The 18,254-nt window shown below is 40.0% G+C and overlaps 1 protein-coding gene across 1 annotated transcript in view; it reads left to right on the top strand.

Annotated features, from left to right (window-relative positions):
• The window catches only part of EPYC (epiphycan), a 34,295-nt gene extending 17,135 nt beyond the window's left edge, over positions 1-17,160 (top strand). Inside the window, exons 3-7 of the mRNA XM_020777925.3 lie at positions 6,295-6,448; positions 10,746-10,904; positions 11,181-11,383; positions 15,126-15,221; positions 16,455-17,160. Coding sequence (XP_020633584.3) covers positions 6,295-6,448; positions 10,746-10,904; positions 11,181-11,383; positions 15,126-15,221; positions 16,455-16,625 — 783 coding nt within the window. The 3' untranslated portion in view covers positions 16,626-17,160. The remainder of the gene's footprint in view (positions 1-6,294; positions 6,449-10,745; positions 10,905-11,180; positions 11,384-15,125; positions 15,222-16,454) is intronic.
• Positions 17,161-18,254: the final 1,094 nt, after the last annotated feature.

Genomic DNA, 18,254 nt, shown 5'->3' with positions numbered 1-18,254 from the left:
ACAATGTGAAATGTGCAAGCCACATCCACAGTAGCTGATGGTTGATTTTTGTTTCCTATGTTCCAGTTTGCCTGACAGAAATTATGTAAAATGAAAATTAGAACAGAAAATGTTTGGTGTGGATGCACCCAGTTACTTTGGCAACCTTTGTATAGATGCCAGGGTGACTTGTTTATACACCTTTCTTATGAAGACTAATGGAAATCTTGCTCCCCCCCGTCCCTTTCAGACCAAGCCAAGTCAGCTGTATGGCTGCTGCAATAAAGGAAACTTTCAGTAAGAGACAAGAGTTGGCCAAGTCAGAAGAAACATTTCCCACTTTGTGGTCATACTATCCCAACGATGCAAAGGTTTTTATATAAATATATATAGCATATATTTGTAGACTGTGATCCTATTACATATTTACACCAAAATAAGGCCATTGATGTAAATTTCAGCAGTGAATTGCTGCAAGTTAAGAAATCAATGTAAGCATCAATGTTTACATGTCAGTCACATGACTGGTATGCAACCAAAAATGGCTATACTGATTTATTGGACAAATCCTGTTGTGTTACTTTTCACCAACACAACTTGGATTGAGCTCCAGAAACATTTAATTTACAATTATGGAAGGTCTCCATCCCCCCCCCCCCCCAATTTCAGGGTCTGGGGCTCCCTGGGGCTCCCATTTGCTCTGGTGAAGTCTTTGGTAATCTTAGCACACAGTGAGGGAAGCAGTTAATGGTAAAAAAAATTGCCACCAAATGCCAAAGTTATGCCAGTAAGATTTTGCCCCTTAACTTGCACATAAAGATTTATTCTACTCAGCAAGTATACTTTCTCTAATGGATCAGTTGTTGTTGACCTCTCAGAGTTCTCTGCTGCTCTGCCAGGCCATCTCCATTGCTTTTATTTTTCGTTGTGATGTATTTAGCATTGAAAAGGTGGTGCTGTCTAGTGGTGCACTGATCAAAATAAATGGTTAGTTACATCTCCCACTCAAGTGATGAAATTGCCATATAGACAAGGCATATGTTAATACTTTTGCGTGATACTAATGGTGGGTTAAGATGCTTGGAATGCATTCTTCCCTGTAGGCTTTTTCTATCCAGAAACATCTGCCTTGATTTCCTGTGTTTTTCTCTTATTTATTTGTCCCCGAGTCCATTCCTCTGTAAGCTGCTTCCCTTTCAAAATGACAGCTGGCAACAATGTGTTTTAGGAACACACATTTGTTAACAGTCTAGATAGAGCTTTACATATTATGTCCCTGAAGGGGTAACAACTTGCACAGCATAAAAGTATTGGTATTCCATATTAATAATTGTTTCAGTGGCTTTGATAAAAGAAGGTCTCATGATGCAGTGCCACTTTGATAACAGGAAGGACAGAACCTTTGGAGGTGTATTCTAGCAGTGGGGGGGAGAGATAAAAGGACAGACTAGGCCGAGTCACACACAATTCTTACCAATGTGAACATTTTCCCACCAAGCACACAAAGCACTATGTGTCACTCAGGAGCAAGGCCCAGGGCATACAAAATATAGCTCTTTGTCATGCTGCCTGGACTATTGGGACCAACGCTGAACTATCTGGAGGAGATATGCTATTGCATTAGGATGAGGTCCATTCTCTGTATCATCCTACCAACTGGTGAACATACTATTATCATTATTTTGTCTGTGTCTATTCAGAAAGGACCCGTTGCCTTCAATGGTGCTTGCTCCTAAGAAAGAAAGAGTAAAATTAAAGCCTTAATGAGGGCGCAGGTACACCGAAAGCGGAGACACAACACCTAAGCACTCGAGGGGATTTGAGTCAGAAACACCCAAGTCCAGCAGACTGAAAACTCCTAAACCTGAAAGACTGAAGTGAAGAAGAACGCTGAGCTCAAGAGCCATAAATAAAGCCTGAATCAACAATGATGGTCCCTGAAGGAAAACTAACATCCTCCTTCAAGAAATCTGCAGTCATTGGCGCTGTTATGCAAACATCAGCAGCATGACAAGAATAAGCTTCTGAAGTCAAAGGCCATTCTGTTCAAGACTTTCCAATTTGTCGTGGAGCCTGGATGTGTTAGTTGTCTGGTCCAAGACTATAAGGGGTTTCAGTTGAGCTTCAGCTCTTTATTGGAACAAATGGTTCACTCCCAATTCTTCCAGGTTTCTGTGACCCCTGTCTAGCAACACCTGGCTTGCCTTGTTGCCCCCTGAACGGATACTACCAGCGATGTTGGCAAGTCTTTGGGTCTGGGTCTCAAGTCCGAATCTGAGTCTTTGGTACCAATTCCCAATTCCCAAGACTCAACTCAAAGTCCCTATTAAGAACAAGCCATTTTTCCCTGAAAAAAAGGATGGGTGATTGGTTCTGAATTGTCAGTTGAGTCCAAGTCATTGGGGGAAAAAAATCTGAGTCGAGTCTGAGTCGAGTCACTGGTGTGACTTAAGTCTGACTTGCCAATGAGTCCTGTGACTTGAGGCCTCATCCCTGGATACTGTTTATCTGAACAGAAAAGGGGAGTGACAGGATATGCAGGTATAGAACAACACATCGAAGAAAGGGCCAGACGGATCTAGCAGGGACTGAACCAACTTTGCATACTCATTTAGAACAGAGATCAGGAACATGTGATCTTGCAGGTATTGTATTGCTGTATTAGCTAGAATTTAAAAGAGTTGCAATCCAGCAACATCTGGGGAAACATATGTTTCCTATCCCTGATTTCAAGCTTCATGAACACTGAAGGAGTTATCAAAATGGTTTCAACAGAAAATTTGGATCAATTTAGCCATGTTACTTTTTGGAGAGAAAAAAATTATATTCCTTGCTGGCTGAAGAAGGCTCTAAGTATAGTTCTTCTTTATACATGCATTAGTATCTTAGTACTTCTGAACAACATGCGGTGGTATATAGATTTAGTTCTCAAATATGAACCTCTAAAACAAATTAGGACAAAAGTAAGTGACTTACCCAAAGTTGCTTGGTAGGACTGGGTATCATGGCTAAAATTTAACTACACCCTTCCTATTTGTACATTCATTAGTTTCATTCATTTTCAGGTAAAATTTTACTTTTCGGTTGAAATGGCTTCAGAAAAAATAACTTTGCTTCCTCCCTATAAAGGCCAATACAGAAAATTTTCATTTCATTTTTTAGAAAGAGATATGATTAAAACAGGAAACTATTTTTAATTAATTCTCTCACTCAGTTTATTCCTGCACAAGGATTAGGAATATTTTGCAATACTGAATATTTTGCAATGCTGTATTTAAAAAGAAGAAATCACTCAGTTTTTGCAGTACCTTAGTAATGTATTTTCCCCCAAAGACAGCATCTATTACCAACTTTTCTCAGATTAATTAGTCTAATAACAATTAGAATGAAGACTCTATTAGTAAAAGTTCCATAGAATGCTGAATGTGTGGAACCCAAAGAGTGTTCTGAAAATTCAGATAGAAACAAAATAGACTATAAACTTGTCAGTATGCATTTCAAGGCATATGCACCATCTAGTGGTAGAATACCATTCACAAACTGGAATACCATTGTAAAACTGCCTTTTTTATTCTGCAGTGGCTAAATATTCAGTAATCCAATTTTGTTTGATTCATTTTTAATAACAGATTCCCACTATCCATACATGTTTTCATAAATTTAATGAAAAAAGCCATGAAATTTTAAAAATTAATAAATGTAGGAGATGTATTCTTGGAGGCTTTCACGACACGGATCTGATGGTTGTTTTGGGGTTTTTCGGGCTCTTTGGCCATGTCCTGAAGGTTGTTCTTCCTGATGTTTCGCCAGTCTCTGTGGCCAGCAAAAGGAACAGAGCATGGATAGAGTTCCTAGTCCAGTCCTCTGAAGATACCGGCCACAGAGACTGGCGAAACATCAGAAAGAGCAATCTTCAGAACACAGCCAAAGAGCCCGAAAACCCCATAACAACCAAATGTAGGAGAAATTGAAATTGACAGATTCATTCATCCTTAATTACAGGTGAAAGCTGGTTGGATAGCTTGGTGAGTTGAGTACCTGGCTGTAGAGCCAAAAGGTCATGAGGCTGATTCCTAACTGTGCTTCCTGAAAAAAAAGTAGATCCAGGCAGGCTGCAAAGTCTTAGAATGTCCAAAAGAAGGGAAGGATAGCACTTTTGAGTACTTTATACAAGAACAGCCATGAGCCAGTATGGTCTTGATTGGCACATAATAAATCACTCAGTCAATTATAGGTGAAATGCTGGTATAGCTCAGTGAGATGGAGCTATAGGGCTGGGGGTTCAAAACCCTAGTTTGCTTTATAGGAAAGGACCAAGACAAGATCACTAAGAGCATGTGCAGATGGTGGTGTTTTATGCCCTTCTACTTGTGCAATCTTGGGTAAGCTGCATGCTTTCACAGGGTCACCAGAAGGATGGACTGATAAGCCAAAATCCTGGGAGAGCCCCTGTAAATCAGAATGCACTTGTTGGCACATGATTAATTACTAACTGTATGTGTCCAAGAAAAATTAGATATAGTCCATTATACAATATTATGCAAAATGTTTGTGAAAAGATCCTTTATTTCAAATAACAGAGAAATTAGTTCAATAATCCAAGTCTGTGGTCATGCAGAACTAATTGTGTAGTAATTTGGATCATGGCCTAAGTGACTTAAAAACAAGCAGATAACTTAAAAAAAAAAAAAAAGAAAGAAAGACCAGATACGAATGACTATCCCTCAGTGGTTTAGATATCTGGCACGCCAACCCAGGTTTTTTGTTTGTTTGTTGTTGTTTTTGCTGTCATGCTGAAGCATGCCTTTGGAACTGCAACAGAAGGTGTCTATCTCCGGACTAGATCAGATGGAAAGCTCTTTAATCTCTCTAGGTTGAGAGCAAAGACCAAAGTCCAACTGAAATGCATGCGGGACTTCCTCTTCACCGATAATGCAGCTGTTTTTGCCCATTCTTCTGAAGACCTCTAACAACTCATGAATCGTTTTAGCAAGGCCTGCCAAGACTTTGGATTAACAATCAGCCTGAAGAAAGCACAAGTCATGGGCCAGGGCATGGACTTGCCTCCCTCTATTATATTTTTTATTTTATTTATTTTATTAGATTTATACCCCGCCCATCTAGACAGATAGTGTACTCTGGGCAGCATGACAAAATTTAAACACAATAAAAACAATAACATGTAAAAATCCAAGATGTAAAAATATACAGCAGGAGGGAAAGCCTGCCTAAATAGCCATGTCATTAGTATACTTCTAAAGACACCCAGAGAGGGAGCCAGGCGGATCTTTACGGGCAAGTTGTTCCAGAGGCAAGGGTCACTGCCGAGAAGGCCCGGTTCCTTGTTCTTTCCTTCTGGGTCTCCCTCGACGTTAGGCCCCTCAATCGCCTGGCCTGGCTAGAACAAGCGACTCTGGTAGAAGTGGTTGGGAAAAGGTGCTCTGTACACAAGAATTGGAGGTTGTTCATGATTTTGTGTGCCTTACTTCAATGATCTCTATATGTCGAGCTGGATAAACACATTGGCAAAGCAGCGACCATGTTCTCTAGACTCACAAAGAGAGTATGGCTTAATAAGAAGCTGATGACATATACCAAAATCCAGGTCTATAGCACCTGTGTCCTGAGCACACTCCTGTATTGCAGTGAGTCTTGGACCCTTTGTGCATGGCAGGAGAGAAAGCTGAACACGTTCTATGAGTTGTCTCCATTGCGTTTTTGGTATCACCTGGCAGGACAAAGTTCCAAATAGAGTAGTCCTAGATTGAGCTGGAATTGTTAGCATGTATACATTACTGAAACAGTGACGTCTACGTTGGCTTCGGTGTGTCGTGAGAATGGCTGACAGTCGGATTCCAAAATATCTCCTGTATGGAGAATTAGTGCAGGGAAACTGCCCCAGAGGCAGACAGCAGCTGCGATACAAGGACATCTGCAAGTGGGATCTGAAGGCCTTAGGAAGGGTCCTTAACAGATGGGAAACTTTGACATCTGAGCATTCAGCCTGGAGGCAGGTGGTGCAGCATGGCCTCTCCCAATTTGAAGATCCACTTGTTCAGCAGGCTGTGAAAAAGAGGCAGTCCCAAAACCAGCAAAACCAGGGAGCTGGACCAGGGACAGATTGTATTTGTCTTCAGTGTGGAAGGGATTGTCACTCTCGTATTGGCCTTCTCAGCCACACTAGATGCTGTTCCGAGACCTCTATTCAGAGCACATTACCATAGCTTCTTGAGACTGAAGGATGCCTACTATTACTAATAATAGACATAATGTGGTACATAACTCTCTTAATAAACACATATTTTCTCTCTCTAGGTAGAAATTGGAACAGCCTTACCATCTATAACTCGAGAGATCTATTTACCTTCATCACTGCCAGAGGAACCAGAAGAAGAAGCATCCACACCAAAACTGATTGATGGGTCTTCGCCTCATGGACCAGGAGTTCTTGGTCCCCATACACATGAAGGTTAGTAAAACAAAACTGGGAGACATAATTGTAGCCTTTCATGTATTGTTGTAGGTTTGAGGCTCTAATTCTATCCATTGTTTGCCTGTTTATTTGTCTGTCTTTTTGTTTGCTTATTCCTTGGAGGACCTTCGCATATTCTTTATATTTTATTTTTGCCTTGGGCTAAACGCTTCAGGATATTCAGTGAGGGGATTATCATTACCAAAATAAAAAAGTGCATTACATGGAGCATCAGAGTATGCCTCTTGATGCCTGTATACCTTGAAATGCTTGAAGCTCAAAGTTGCTAATTTCTCAAAATCCAAAAGGGGAGGAATAGAGGTTAGATGTTAACTTATTTTTGTTACATCCCTGCTGGACTATGGACTAAGAAAGGGAAGTGTCTCACCCCATAGAGGTGAGGGAGGTATTTCACTGTCTTAGTTTATGAGTTACCCATGTACTACACACATATGAAAGTAAAGACAACCACTGTTTATATTTTAATATTTCCATTCATTCAGATTATTTTGATTATTCACATTGCCAGGCTTAAGACAAGCTAATGACACCATTTAAGCAAATGAAAACATTTCTTCATGTTACAGTCTATATGAGCCTCCCCAAGCTTTGAGACCAGCTGCAAGAGACTGCTGTCTGTCTCATTGTCACTGGAAATATGGTTGCCTAGCTCTGAGAACAGGGCTTTCTTGATGGCAATCGCACAGTTATAGAATTCCTTTCCTGGGGGAATCCAACAGACTCTTTCTTTTCCCATTTTTAGAACTGGCTGCCTAGGAGTGGCATTTTCCATTAAACTGCAGAGATCTATTGCAGTCAGAGTTGATGGAATGTCCAGATAGTTATACAGTTAAGCTTTAAAATCAAGAGAGAATGCTGTTAATTTTCCGGCCACAGTTGTTATCTATGATTACATTCCCTTAAAGCCAGTGTACAAATGAGTTAAACTGAACAAAGGCTGTTGATTTCATTGGGACTTGAGAGTGACAACTTTCGTTGGATTGTGGCTAGTACAATTCAAGAAACAGTGTTCTAAATCTTTGGGAACTCCGTGAAACTAACTCAAAGGGGAAGTAGGTGAAAATTATGTCCGTAACCTAGCCTAGCTAGGGGACAGATACTCATTGTGGTGTAGTGGATAAGTGGTAGTCTAGGATTTGGGAGACCAAGATTCAAATCCCTGCTCAACCATTGAAACCTAGACTGAGGTCAGATTAGAGAAATGCCCTCCTTCTTTCTCGCATCTTCTGCTTCCTGTATAGTTGTGTGTTGTGGTCATGTGGTATATATCCTGTGATAGTGCTTCATACATTTTTACCCTTCCACTTTCTTTGGGTGAATTAGATGTGGTACATTTGTCTACACCACCCAAGCAGGACATATCCCCTTCTTTTTCTTGTGCCTTTCGGCAAAATGTCCTTGCTGACCACATACTGATCTGGGTAATTTTTCCCCCCTATTTCCATGCTTTGAGAGCCCTATTAAGGATGCCGTAAGTCAGTTCCAACTTGACAGCACATAACATAACATAAGCAAAGGAGAAGGGGAGAAATACAATGAGGACTGAGTGAAAAGTGACACATAGAAATAAGGCCATGGGATAAATGGGGTTCTATCATACTAAGCATTTGTAGTATGAAGTATAATAAAAAAAGGACATACAAATAAGACATCTTATTTTACATTTTACCACAATTTGCATGATATTTCTCAATTTTCTCTAAAAATTTTCATTTTTTTTCTAAATTTACTATATAGTAATTTTACTCTCATTGTGATGGTTCCAAAAGCAATGAAAATGGACAGCTTTCCCCCATTTTATCAGAACACCCGTTAGTAAAGACATCTCATAAATTGGATTAAATGCTTCAGGTCTGTTTCTTTATGCTCCTTCAGCACTAGTTGGATGTTTTGTTTAATAATCCATAGCTTTCAAATAGTTTTAGCTCAGGGGATGATTGAAACCTTCCCTGATGTTATTGCTCTGCATCAGAAATGCTAATTAAAAACAATTCTAAGGAAATTGAGGTCTCCGTAGGAAGAAAAAGCAATTTCCTAAAAAATATCATCAAAAAGGGATGCTGGTTACCAAACTAAATATAAGCAGCTTTATTAAGTTTTAAAGGAAGGACATGCAGATCCTCAAGTTATGATACAGCCTAAACAGATCATCATAGCTATTTCCTCAGGAATCTAGTATGAGCAACAAAATTATACTGTTATAAAAGTTCATGTGAATCTTTCTCAAGTTCAGCCCAAGACATGTTGCTGCTTGAGACATAGGACAAGATAATGTCTCTTGCAACCTTGGGGAGTCATCCTTGCTCATTGCTATCACACTAGTGAGATATACTCTCCCCATATACACTTCTGCCACGTCCACCCTACACCCAACCACCTTCTTATTTGTGCTGCTAGTTGTGAATGTGAAATGCTACAATAATTTGTTGTTACATGCTGTTGTTATCCATAGCCTGAGGGCTGTTGTCACTTTTTACAGAACAAAGCTTAAAAGGAGAGGTCACCGGTTCTTAAACCATTACCAAATGTGACATCCTACGATGATTATTTTGGCATCTGCTGTTGTTATCCATAGCCTGAGGTTCCTTTACCAACATAGCACTGTCACTTTTTACAAAATAAAGCTAACTGCTGAATAGCTCAATGGCTTAGGTCTCTGGCTCTGGAGCTACAAGTTGAGAGTTAATTTCTCTGCTGTGCCTCCTTGAAAGAGGCTGGAGTCGATAGTCCCTAGGGTCCCTTTCAGCTCTGTGGTTCAAAGGTTATTTAAAGGAAAAGAATTTAGAAACAGATCTTAAATCATTAAAATGCCACATTGACTCACACAGTTTTCATTTGCCCCCCCTTGCCCCGGAATAATGATGCTAGACCAGAATTATGGATTAAACACGGGCCACACTTTATTGAAATCAATGTTGCCAATCCTTTGGCAAAGGGGGGTTCTGCTGTAGTGCAGAATCAGGTTTAAACCCAGAGGTCTTAACACACCTTTTAACAAACAAATGGGCAATTCCCTGGCCCATGTTTTTGCAACTGTGAAGACAGCGAAAAACCCGGCCCAAATTTGACCACACCCAGACTCAAGCCACACTCTCCTTGTTGACTGTTGATCTGGGAGTGGCCCTAGCACATCTCCCCCCCCAGCACTGTAATTTCACGATCCACAGTGTTGGGAGTTCAGATGAGCTACACATTACTTGAGATAGCTATGGGACTCACCAAAAAACCTGTTTGATCCGCACTACCCACCACTGTATAGGGACTAGCCTTGCTAAGTCCCATGCCCGCCATCAAGATCACCCAGCTCCAAAAGCAGCCCCCCCCCTTGATGTCTTCAAAGAAAACATCCAAACCTCTTTCGGATAGATGTATGATATCTGACTGGAAAAATCAGGCCTATCCATGCGGATCCTTTGGTGTTCAATCAGCGATCCAAGGCCGCTGCAATCAGCTCTGCAGACTACCCTGCTAACACTCCTTCATGCAGTGTTAGCAGGCCAAAAATGCCTTGCATTTCTCCATACCAGCTGAGGGATGGTCATCGGCCATACAATGCTCATAGCATGATATGGTGCCTTCACCGATCAGAAAACTCAGGCCTATCCTTATAAAATGTAAAATTTATAAAATGTAAAACTAAATCAAAAACCCAAGAGGAAGTGTCAGGCAAACCATGGGAGGGAGATGATGCTACCCCCACTTTTCCCAAGCGTTGAGTCTGCAGGCCTCGCAACCACACTATGCCGTGTGAAAGGCGGTCCAGCAGCTAAACTCCATCCTTGACTGTTGCCAGTGAAGGAAGAGGAAGAGGAGAGGGGGGAACAGCCTTTAAATAATCTAGCATTTCCCACCCTCCCACCTAGCTGCTCACATGAGACTGAAGAGGTCTCACCACCTCCGAGGAAGACGGCAAAGCCTAGCCACACTGCTGAAGCATGACTCAGCAGCGGCTCAATCATTTGAGTCCACTATACTAACCAATCATTGTCATTTTGTCCTCACATGCATGCCATATATAAATGATTGCCATATCGTCTCATTCTTATATCTCAGGAAGTGAACCTGATTCATGAAAGCTCACATTAAAACATGCAAATTCATTTTTAAAGTGCCATGATATTTCTGTCTCTTTTTCTGAAAAAAGTTGTACATGTATTTCTTTTGTTTTGTTTTGTTTTGTCTAATCTGTTCTATACTTTTCTGAATAGACCCTTTATCTAGACTATTTTGGTTTTGTGCTCCTGAGTAAATTGTTTGTCTTTCCCTGTTTTAGGTCTTCCAACTTGTCTTCTCTGTACCTGTCTGGGTACATCTGTGTACTGTGATGATCGTGAACTTGAGGCTGTTCCACCTTTGCCCAAGCAAACAACCCATTTCTACTCTCGTTACAATAGAATCAAAAAGGTCAACAAGGATGACTTCACTAACCTAAGTATGGATGTTTATGCTGACAACATTGATCACCACATCTTAATTCCTTGTAAATGATATAATGAATTTCCTCACACTGAAAGTGAAGCATATGGTAATAGCCATCTTTTAGACTGAAGATAAATAGTACTCTATTTAATAATGAAAACTAATAATTTATAAAAGTGTTTCTGTGCAAAACTGACATTATTTTTTTTCTGCTTCTGATTTTGAAATCAGCCCAAATTTTATTTTAAGAATGTTCTAAATGATTTCCTGATTTAATTTTCTTCACCAGGTAGCTTAAAAAGGATTGACCTGACCTCCAACTTTATATCTGAAATTGATGAAGATGCCTTCAGAAATCTCCCACAACTGCAGGAACTGATACTTCGAGATAACAAGATAAGGCAACTTCCAGAATTACCACCAACCTTGTTATTCATTGATCTTAGTAATAATAGACTCGGTCGCAAAGGGATAAAACAAGAAGCTTTTAAAGTGAGTTATGAGTTTAGTTCAGTGATGGTGAACCTTTTTGAGCCCGAGTGCCCAAACTGCAACACAAAATCAACTTACTGTATTTTTCGCACTATAAGACACACTTTTTTGTCACGGTTTTGGCGACAGTAGAAAACGCAGAGTTATTCTTTTGTTGCAAGACGGTTGTATTTACACGTATTTACAATTATATACAGGCAGGTATCTTAACAGCACAGCAGGAACTCTTTGTACAATCTGACAGCATGCATGGCAGCAAGTGATAGTGGAGGAAGAAAGAGAAGCAAAGACACAGTCCACTTATATACATGTACATGGCTTTGTTCAGTCCAATCAGAATGCAGGTGACTTCATCCTCTTGCACCTGGTCTTCTTTTGATTTCAAGTCATTGCATCAGCTCCAGAGTGATTCAGCATTCTCACATCTGTGCACAATGGCAGCTCGTTAATGAAACACATATACAGGTTCAGGCTTATACAGTGGGGTCTCGACTTAAGAACTTAATCCGTATTGGAAGGTGGTTCTCAAGTCAAAAAGTTCTTAAGTCGAATCTGCATTTCCCATAGGAATGCATTGAAAACCATTTAATCCGTATCTGCTCTTTTCTGTCCATAGAAACTAATGGGAAGCTGCTATTCTGCCTTCTGCCACTAGAGGGGGATATTTTCTTTCTTTTTTCCCCTGAGGTTCAGGGAAGGCAGGGAACACTAAAGGCAGCACTTTAGAACTCTTTTTTTTTTTTAAACGAAGCCAATTTTAAATAATGTTTTAAAGCATGTTGTGCTGATTTTTTCAGCACAAAGGCACTCAGGCAGGCTTTTTAGGTGCTGAGCAAGCCTCCAGAAGCCTGCTCAGAGCCAGCCGATCAGCTGTTAGGCGGGGAGAGGGGCGGGGAAAACCACAAAATGGCTGCCAGGCTCTTTCTGGGTGTCGGCTTTTAGCTCTTTCCTGCTCTTTTTCCTGTGGTTTGGGGGCTACCAAGGCCTGGTAAGTGACTTTATTTAACAGTGCAGTATTTATTTTTAAGTTTCTGACCCTTTCCCCCCCTCCAGAAGCCTCTAAGGGGAGGGAGGGGGGACTTTTTTCCCTGTTCATAACTCGAGGGAAGTTTGCATGTCGAGTCCTTACTTTCCCTATAGGGCAGGTTCGTAACTCGAATTGTTCGCAAGTCGGGTCATTCGTAAGTCGAGACCCCACTGTAAAATTTCTATACTCTGACATTTTTTCCACAAAACAGGGGGGTGGAAAGTCTGTGCATCTTATGGAGCGAAGAAAACAGATTATTTTTTCCTGTTTTCTTCTCCTAAAAATTTGGTGCGTCTTATGGAGAAGTGTGTCTTATGGGGCAAAAAATACGGTACTTATTTCAAAGTGCCACCACTGCAATGTTGTTTTTTCCTATGGGCGGTATTACCAATGAAATACTTACCAGTCTTCCAATCCCCCATTGGGCTAGACCAGTAATGGTTGCCATTGTACCCCTCCACTGGACTACTGCACTAGCAGATGGGAGTGCCAAAATCTGGGATTGGAGGATGGGTAAGTATTTGTTGATGGCGACTTATGGCTCGCATGCCCACAGAGAGGGCTCTGTGTGCCAGCTGTAGCACACGTGCCATAGGTTTGCCATCGCTGGTTTAGTTGTTCACTTTTAAAAAAAAAAGAATAAAAACTTCCTGACTAATAATTTTTACCATAGTAAGAACTGGAACCCTTTGCATGGGATGAGGTAGGCTGCAGCACCTTTGCAGGAATGGATTGAGAGTGTTATCGAGGGCAAAACAATGGCAGCCGGACACCTCTGAAACATGTGGCATGATTTAACAGCATGTTTCTTCTTCCTGGTCTCTGTGATTCACAACAGTAGGTTCTTGTGCACTAGTGCAGGCTTCCTTAGGGAATATTTCACAGTTTTAGAGCCATTGCTCCATCCCTCAGATAGTACATACTATCCACCCAGCAACTGCTACTCAGTTGCCTCTCATCTGAGGCAACACTTTATGGCTGTTTTGGAGCTTCTCACCCCCACCCCACCCCCACCCCACCCCCACCCCTTTACTGTGAACTATTGTGTATTATTACTTGTATAAGTTCAGTCTAAGCCCTTTCCCCTTTACCTTCATGCCTGTTTAAAATTAAAGAGAGAAAGACTTTATTTAGACCATTGTTACACAATTCCTGTTTTCTTGCCATTTTATGGCCCCTATGGGCCCATTTAAGAACTATGCAGCTTGTCAGGCCATATAGCAGATATCATTTCGCTTTTCTCCTTCTGATGTATTCAAATACATTAGGCTAGCCCTGAGTTAAAAAAAATAAAACAGACTTTTAAGAATTAAAACCCTGGTTGCAATAAAAGATAAATCTAAATCCTGATTGCAAAACATTTTGCCTTATCACTATAAATGCTTCCAGGTGCTGTAACATAAAGCCTCTAAGGCTGCTGCAATATCTTTTTTTTAAATTCTCTTTTATAACCCACCACCTGGAATAACAGTAAGAGACATATTGTATGTGTTATACACAAGCAAATGTATCTATTTAATTAATTCAAGATCTGAAATGTACATTGCTTCTTACCTTACTATCTCTTTCATCATGCCAATGTGTACTATCTCAGGCTAAGGCAGAAGCTAGGAAGAGTAAGAGTATCCCAAACGTTGACCTTTGCCCTTGTCACCAACTACTAATGGTAGTAATGCACACTAAGTTTTTCATTCTCCTTCATTTAAGCTATCATAACTCAGTGAGACACCTTGATGAAGAATGTGCCGCCTTGTCTCCCAGCAATAGTGAGACAGGATGTGTTGTGGGTTTTGTTTTCTTTTTGCCATATCTCTGCAATTTGTGCATATTATCTTTTTCTTTCTTTCTTTTTTAACAAACCAGTGTTCTTTCCTTTTAAGAAACTAAGGCTTTTCTTTTCTTTTTTTTAAGATAAAGAAAATCATATAGACATCCAAAACAATTAACAAATGTCTACAAAACATAGTGCTCCCCATCACTGAGGACCAATTGGGAATTGCAGCCTTTTACCTCCACGAAGCCCTGTTTCCCTTTCAAAACTGTAATGACTGTAATGTAATGTGAGGGGAATTGTCCCTTCCCCTTTATTAATACAAAACATATTCTCCACATATATCTCTAAATTTATCCTTCACACCCCCTTCCTAACCTTAATATTACCTGTTGGCCTAGCATTAATAGCTATATCCCAAAGTTCCCTGTACCAGTCATTTAAGTGAGAATTATATCTTATTTTCAAGTTCCTGGCTATAACTAGCTATCTTGCTGTTGTTAACAAGTTAGAAATAAATTCTTTAGTTGTCCACTTACATTCTTCCTTTTCGAATATTGATGAAAACACTATTTTAGGACATAAAGCTAAGTTTAATTTACTTATTTCATTCATTTCTTAAAAGCCAATTGCCAAAATTTTGATATAATCACATGATGTGACAACAAACCTGCTGTTAAGTGCAAAGCTTTGAAGCTGGCAAGACATTTATTTCATTTCCAATTTGGAAATGTACAAAATGTTTTGAAAGCCTGTGAAGTACATCGAGTCACTAAACTGAAGTCTCCACACAACTGCGGCTTGTGTATTAAAAACTGGCCTTTGTATTATTATTTTTAAACACAGTTTATTTAAAGAATGAGTTTTAAAATGTTATGTTCAAGATGAAAGGAAAATGAAAGAAAATTGTTTAATTATTTTGGAAATATTTTCCTTTGCCTCAGGATATGTATGAGCTGCACCATCTTTACATCACTGATAACAACTTGGATCATATCCCACTTCCACTCCCTGAAAGTCTCCGGTCACTTCATCTGCAGGTGGGCAACAATGATCAATGGACTCTAGATGCAGGGTTTACAGGAAAGAGGGTGTAATAGTAATGTGTGACATGTTGCCTCATGCTAATGAGCGACATGCCTTTGATGCTGCAAATGGTATGACACATGTTCAAATCGAAACATCACATTCTAGATTCTCATTGAAGGATTTGTAGAAATTGGAAAAACAGGCAGGCAAGAAAATGTAGGGGAGGGTTGGATTTGGGAATGAGAAGATTTGTTCTTGAAAAGCTGGGGCTTTGAGAGTGACAAATAATATCCCCTTCAAGTTCCCACTGTGTCTTTGCAATCCAGCTAGTTTGTGTTGATTTTATCATTAGCATGGTTCACAATGCACCAGAGTTCCTGATAACGCATGCCTTGCAGGGGATGCGGAGTTGAGCAGGGTGGCGGCTTCTTGCTCCTAGTGGTGGCATGTCATTCAGATAGGCTCCTTATTCATTCAGCAGCCCAGCCACAAATAGACCTGTCAGGATTGGAGGAGTGAGGAGGTCTTGGCAGGCATTGCAGAGAAGGGAGTATCTTCCTCTGGTCCCGTAGGTAACACAGAACCGTTTCTTCAGTGATAGTAAAGTCAGACTTGGAAGAACTTTGTGCCCCTTCCCACCTACCATTGTTTGAAGGTTCCTGCTGGTTTTGAAGGCAGCAGTTCACTGGGCTATGATTCATTTTCTTATAAGCACCAAGCCTTGTGCACTGTTTCAGTCTTATATGTCACTACCTTCTGTTAAGTCAATTTGGGCATTTGGAATAGATTCATTTGGGAGGCGGGGAATGGTTCCTGTGTCTCCCTCAACATTGGGAATCCCTTAAAAGGATCTTGAGATTAAGATTTTGAGAAAAATGTCCATCTTAGGGGCTATTAGATCTGTTTCATTAGAAGACAGAAGAACTCTACAGGGGTTATGTCCTTGTGGGAGGACATCTTGTGTTTTTTCTCTCAACACAAGAGCAGGGAATGGTAGTTTATCAATTAACAATGCGTGAAGACATTTCCCAATATTGTTCCATGACTCCTCAGGTGTAACCAATAAAGTTGTGGCCATTTTATCTTAGCTATATGTTTTGGACATTTATTCAATTCTACTCTATTACTTTACCTCCTGTGATGTTAAGACCACAAACAAGATATTTACTATTGAATCATAGACATGCTGGGACGTGAGGTACCGACTATCGTAATATTCATAGATGCTTCTGTTTTCTTTCCAGAACAACAATATCCAAGAAATGCACGAGGATACTTTCTGCAAAACGAAAGACTATTCCTATATCCGTAAATCTCTTGAAGACATCAGGCTAGATGGAAATCCCATTAATCTGAGCAAAACTCCTCATGCCTATATGTGCCTACCCCGACTGCCAGTTGGAAGCCTTTTTTAAGCCAAGACAGTAATAAAAATACTGTACAATATAATTTCTTTTTCAAGTAAGCACATGATTGCTTTCAAAAGCATAGTGGATACTATTGCAAGAGCTCATAATATTAGAATATATATCATTAACGTAAGATTATGAGTAAATAGGTACAGTCAGTAACATACAGTGCTGAATATTAATTCATTCTCTGAGAAATATTGGAATGGGAAATGTTGACCTTGCAAATGTTTTTTTTTCACTACAATTTCCATAATCTTTTACCATTGCCCATGCAGAATGGGTTGATGGGAGCGATATGCTGTGGGGTTTGGAGAGCTCTGTCATAGGAACTGTCAACATTTTCAGCTCTGAAGTAATTGTTAGGAAGACTAGATGGTAATTATTGTATTGTTTACAAATTGTGATTGTAAACTGCCCAGAATAGTGGTTTGGCACCAATGGGAGTATAAATAAATAAATAAATAATTCCCGATTTCTAATTCTATTTACCACAGAAGTATTGTAGCAGAGCTATAAAAATTGTTATTTATATCGACTAATTCTATCTTGTTTTTATTACATGTTATGTTCCTGATTCATGTTATGTTCCTCTTTCACTGCACCTTCCAGAACATAAAAGTCCTGCTGGAAGAGATAGAGAGTTCACATAGTCCAATAATCTGCTTCCACACACACACACACAGACACATTTTACTGACCTCAGGAGGATGGAAGGCTGAGTCAACCTTGAGCCGCTACCTGGGATTGAATCCAGGTCATGAGCAGAGTTTTAGCTCAGTACTGCAGTTTAACTGCTGTGCCACAAGGATCTTTTGTAACATACAGAATATTATCTTGCAGTAGAAAGGACATGTGGAATCTGTGCTTATATAAGTAAATAAATCTACAGTGAGAATATTTAATATATTCATAGCAACTATTGGATAGATAATAGTGAAGGAACACAAATGGCTGTTTCTAATATCTTTTCAAGCACACCATCGTTACATAGCAGCAATGAGAAATTTTTGTGAAATGGTATGTTTCAGAAATGTTGAATATTTCCTCTTAATATGATGAAAATAAAGAAAACTTCTTAGGCTGTAGGATGTCATAAAACACTTTGTTGTTTTGCAGCAAGAGGCTAATAAGACTTCCCCTTTGACTTTTTTTTTCACGTGCCTCTTTAAAATGAACATATTTTTCAAGTGGCTATTCACCAATTTCACAATAATATGCACAACTTCTCAAATAATAACCATAATCTAAACATTGATTTGCATATTGATTAGGCATCCTTCAGTCTCAAGAGACTATGGTATCGTACTCTATATGGAGGACTTGGAACAGCGTCTAGTGTGGCTGAGAAGGCTAATTTGAGAGTGACAATCCCTTCCACACTGAAGACAAATACAATTTGTACCCCGTCTAGCTCCCTGATTTTCCTGCTTTTGTGATTGCCTCTTTGCCTCAGCCTGCTGGACAAGGATCTCTTCAAATTGGGATTCAGCCTCCAGATGTCAGGGTTTCCTATCTGTTGAGATCCATTTCCAAGGCCTTCAGATCCCGCTTGCAGATATCCATGTATCGTAGCTGTGGTCTCCCTCTGGGGCAATTTCCCTGCACTAATTCTCCATACAAGAGATCTTTTGG

The sequence above is a fragment of the Pogona vitticeps genome, chromosome 5, assembly GCF_051106095.1.
Source record: "Pogona vitticeps strain Pit_001003342236 chromosome 5, PviZW2.1, whole genome shotgun sequence".
Classification (NCBI taxonomy): domain Eukaryota; kingdom Metazoa; phylum Chordata; class Lepidosauria; order Squamata; family Agamidae; genus Pogona; species Pogona vitticeps.
The sequence above is the reverse complement of the archived record's forward strand: the minus strand, read 5'-3'. Positions and strand labels throughout refer to the sequence as shown.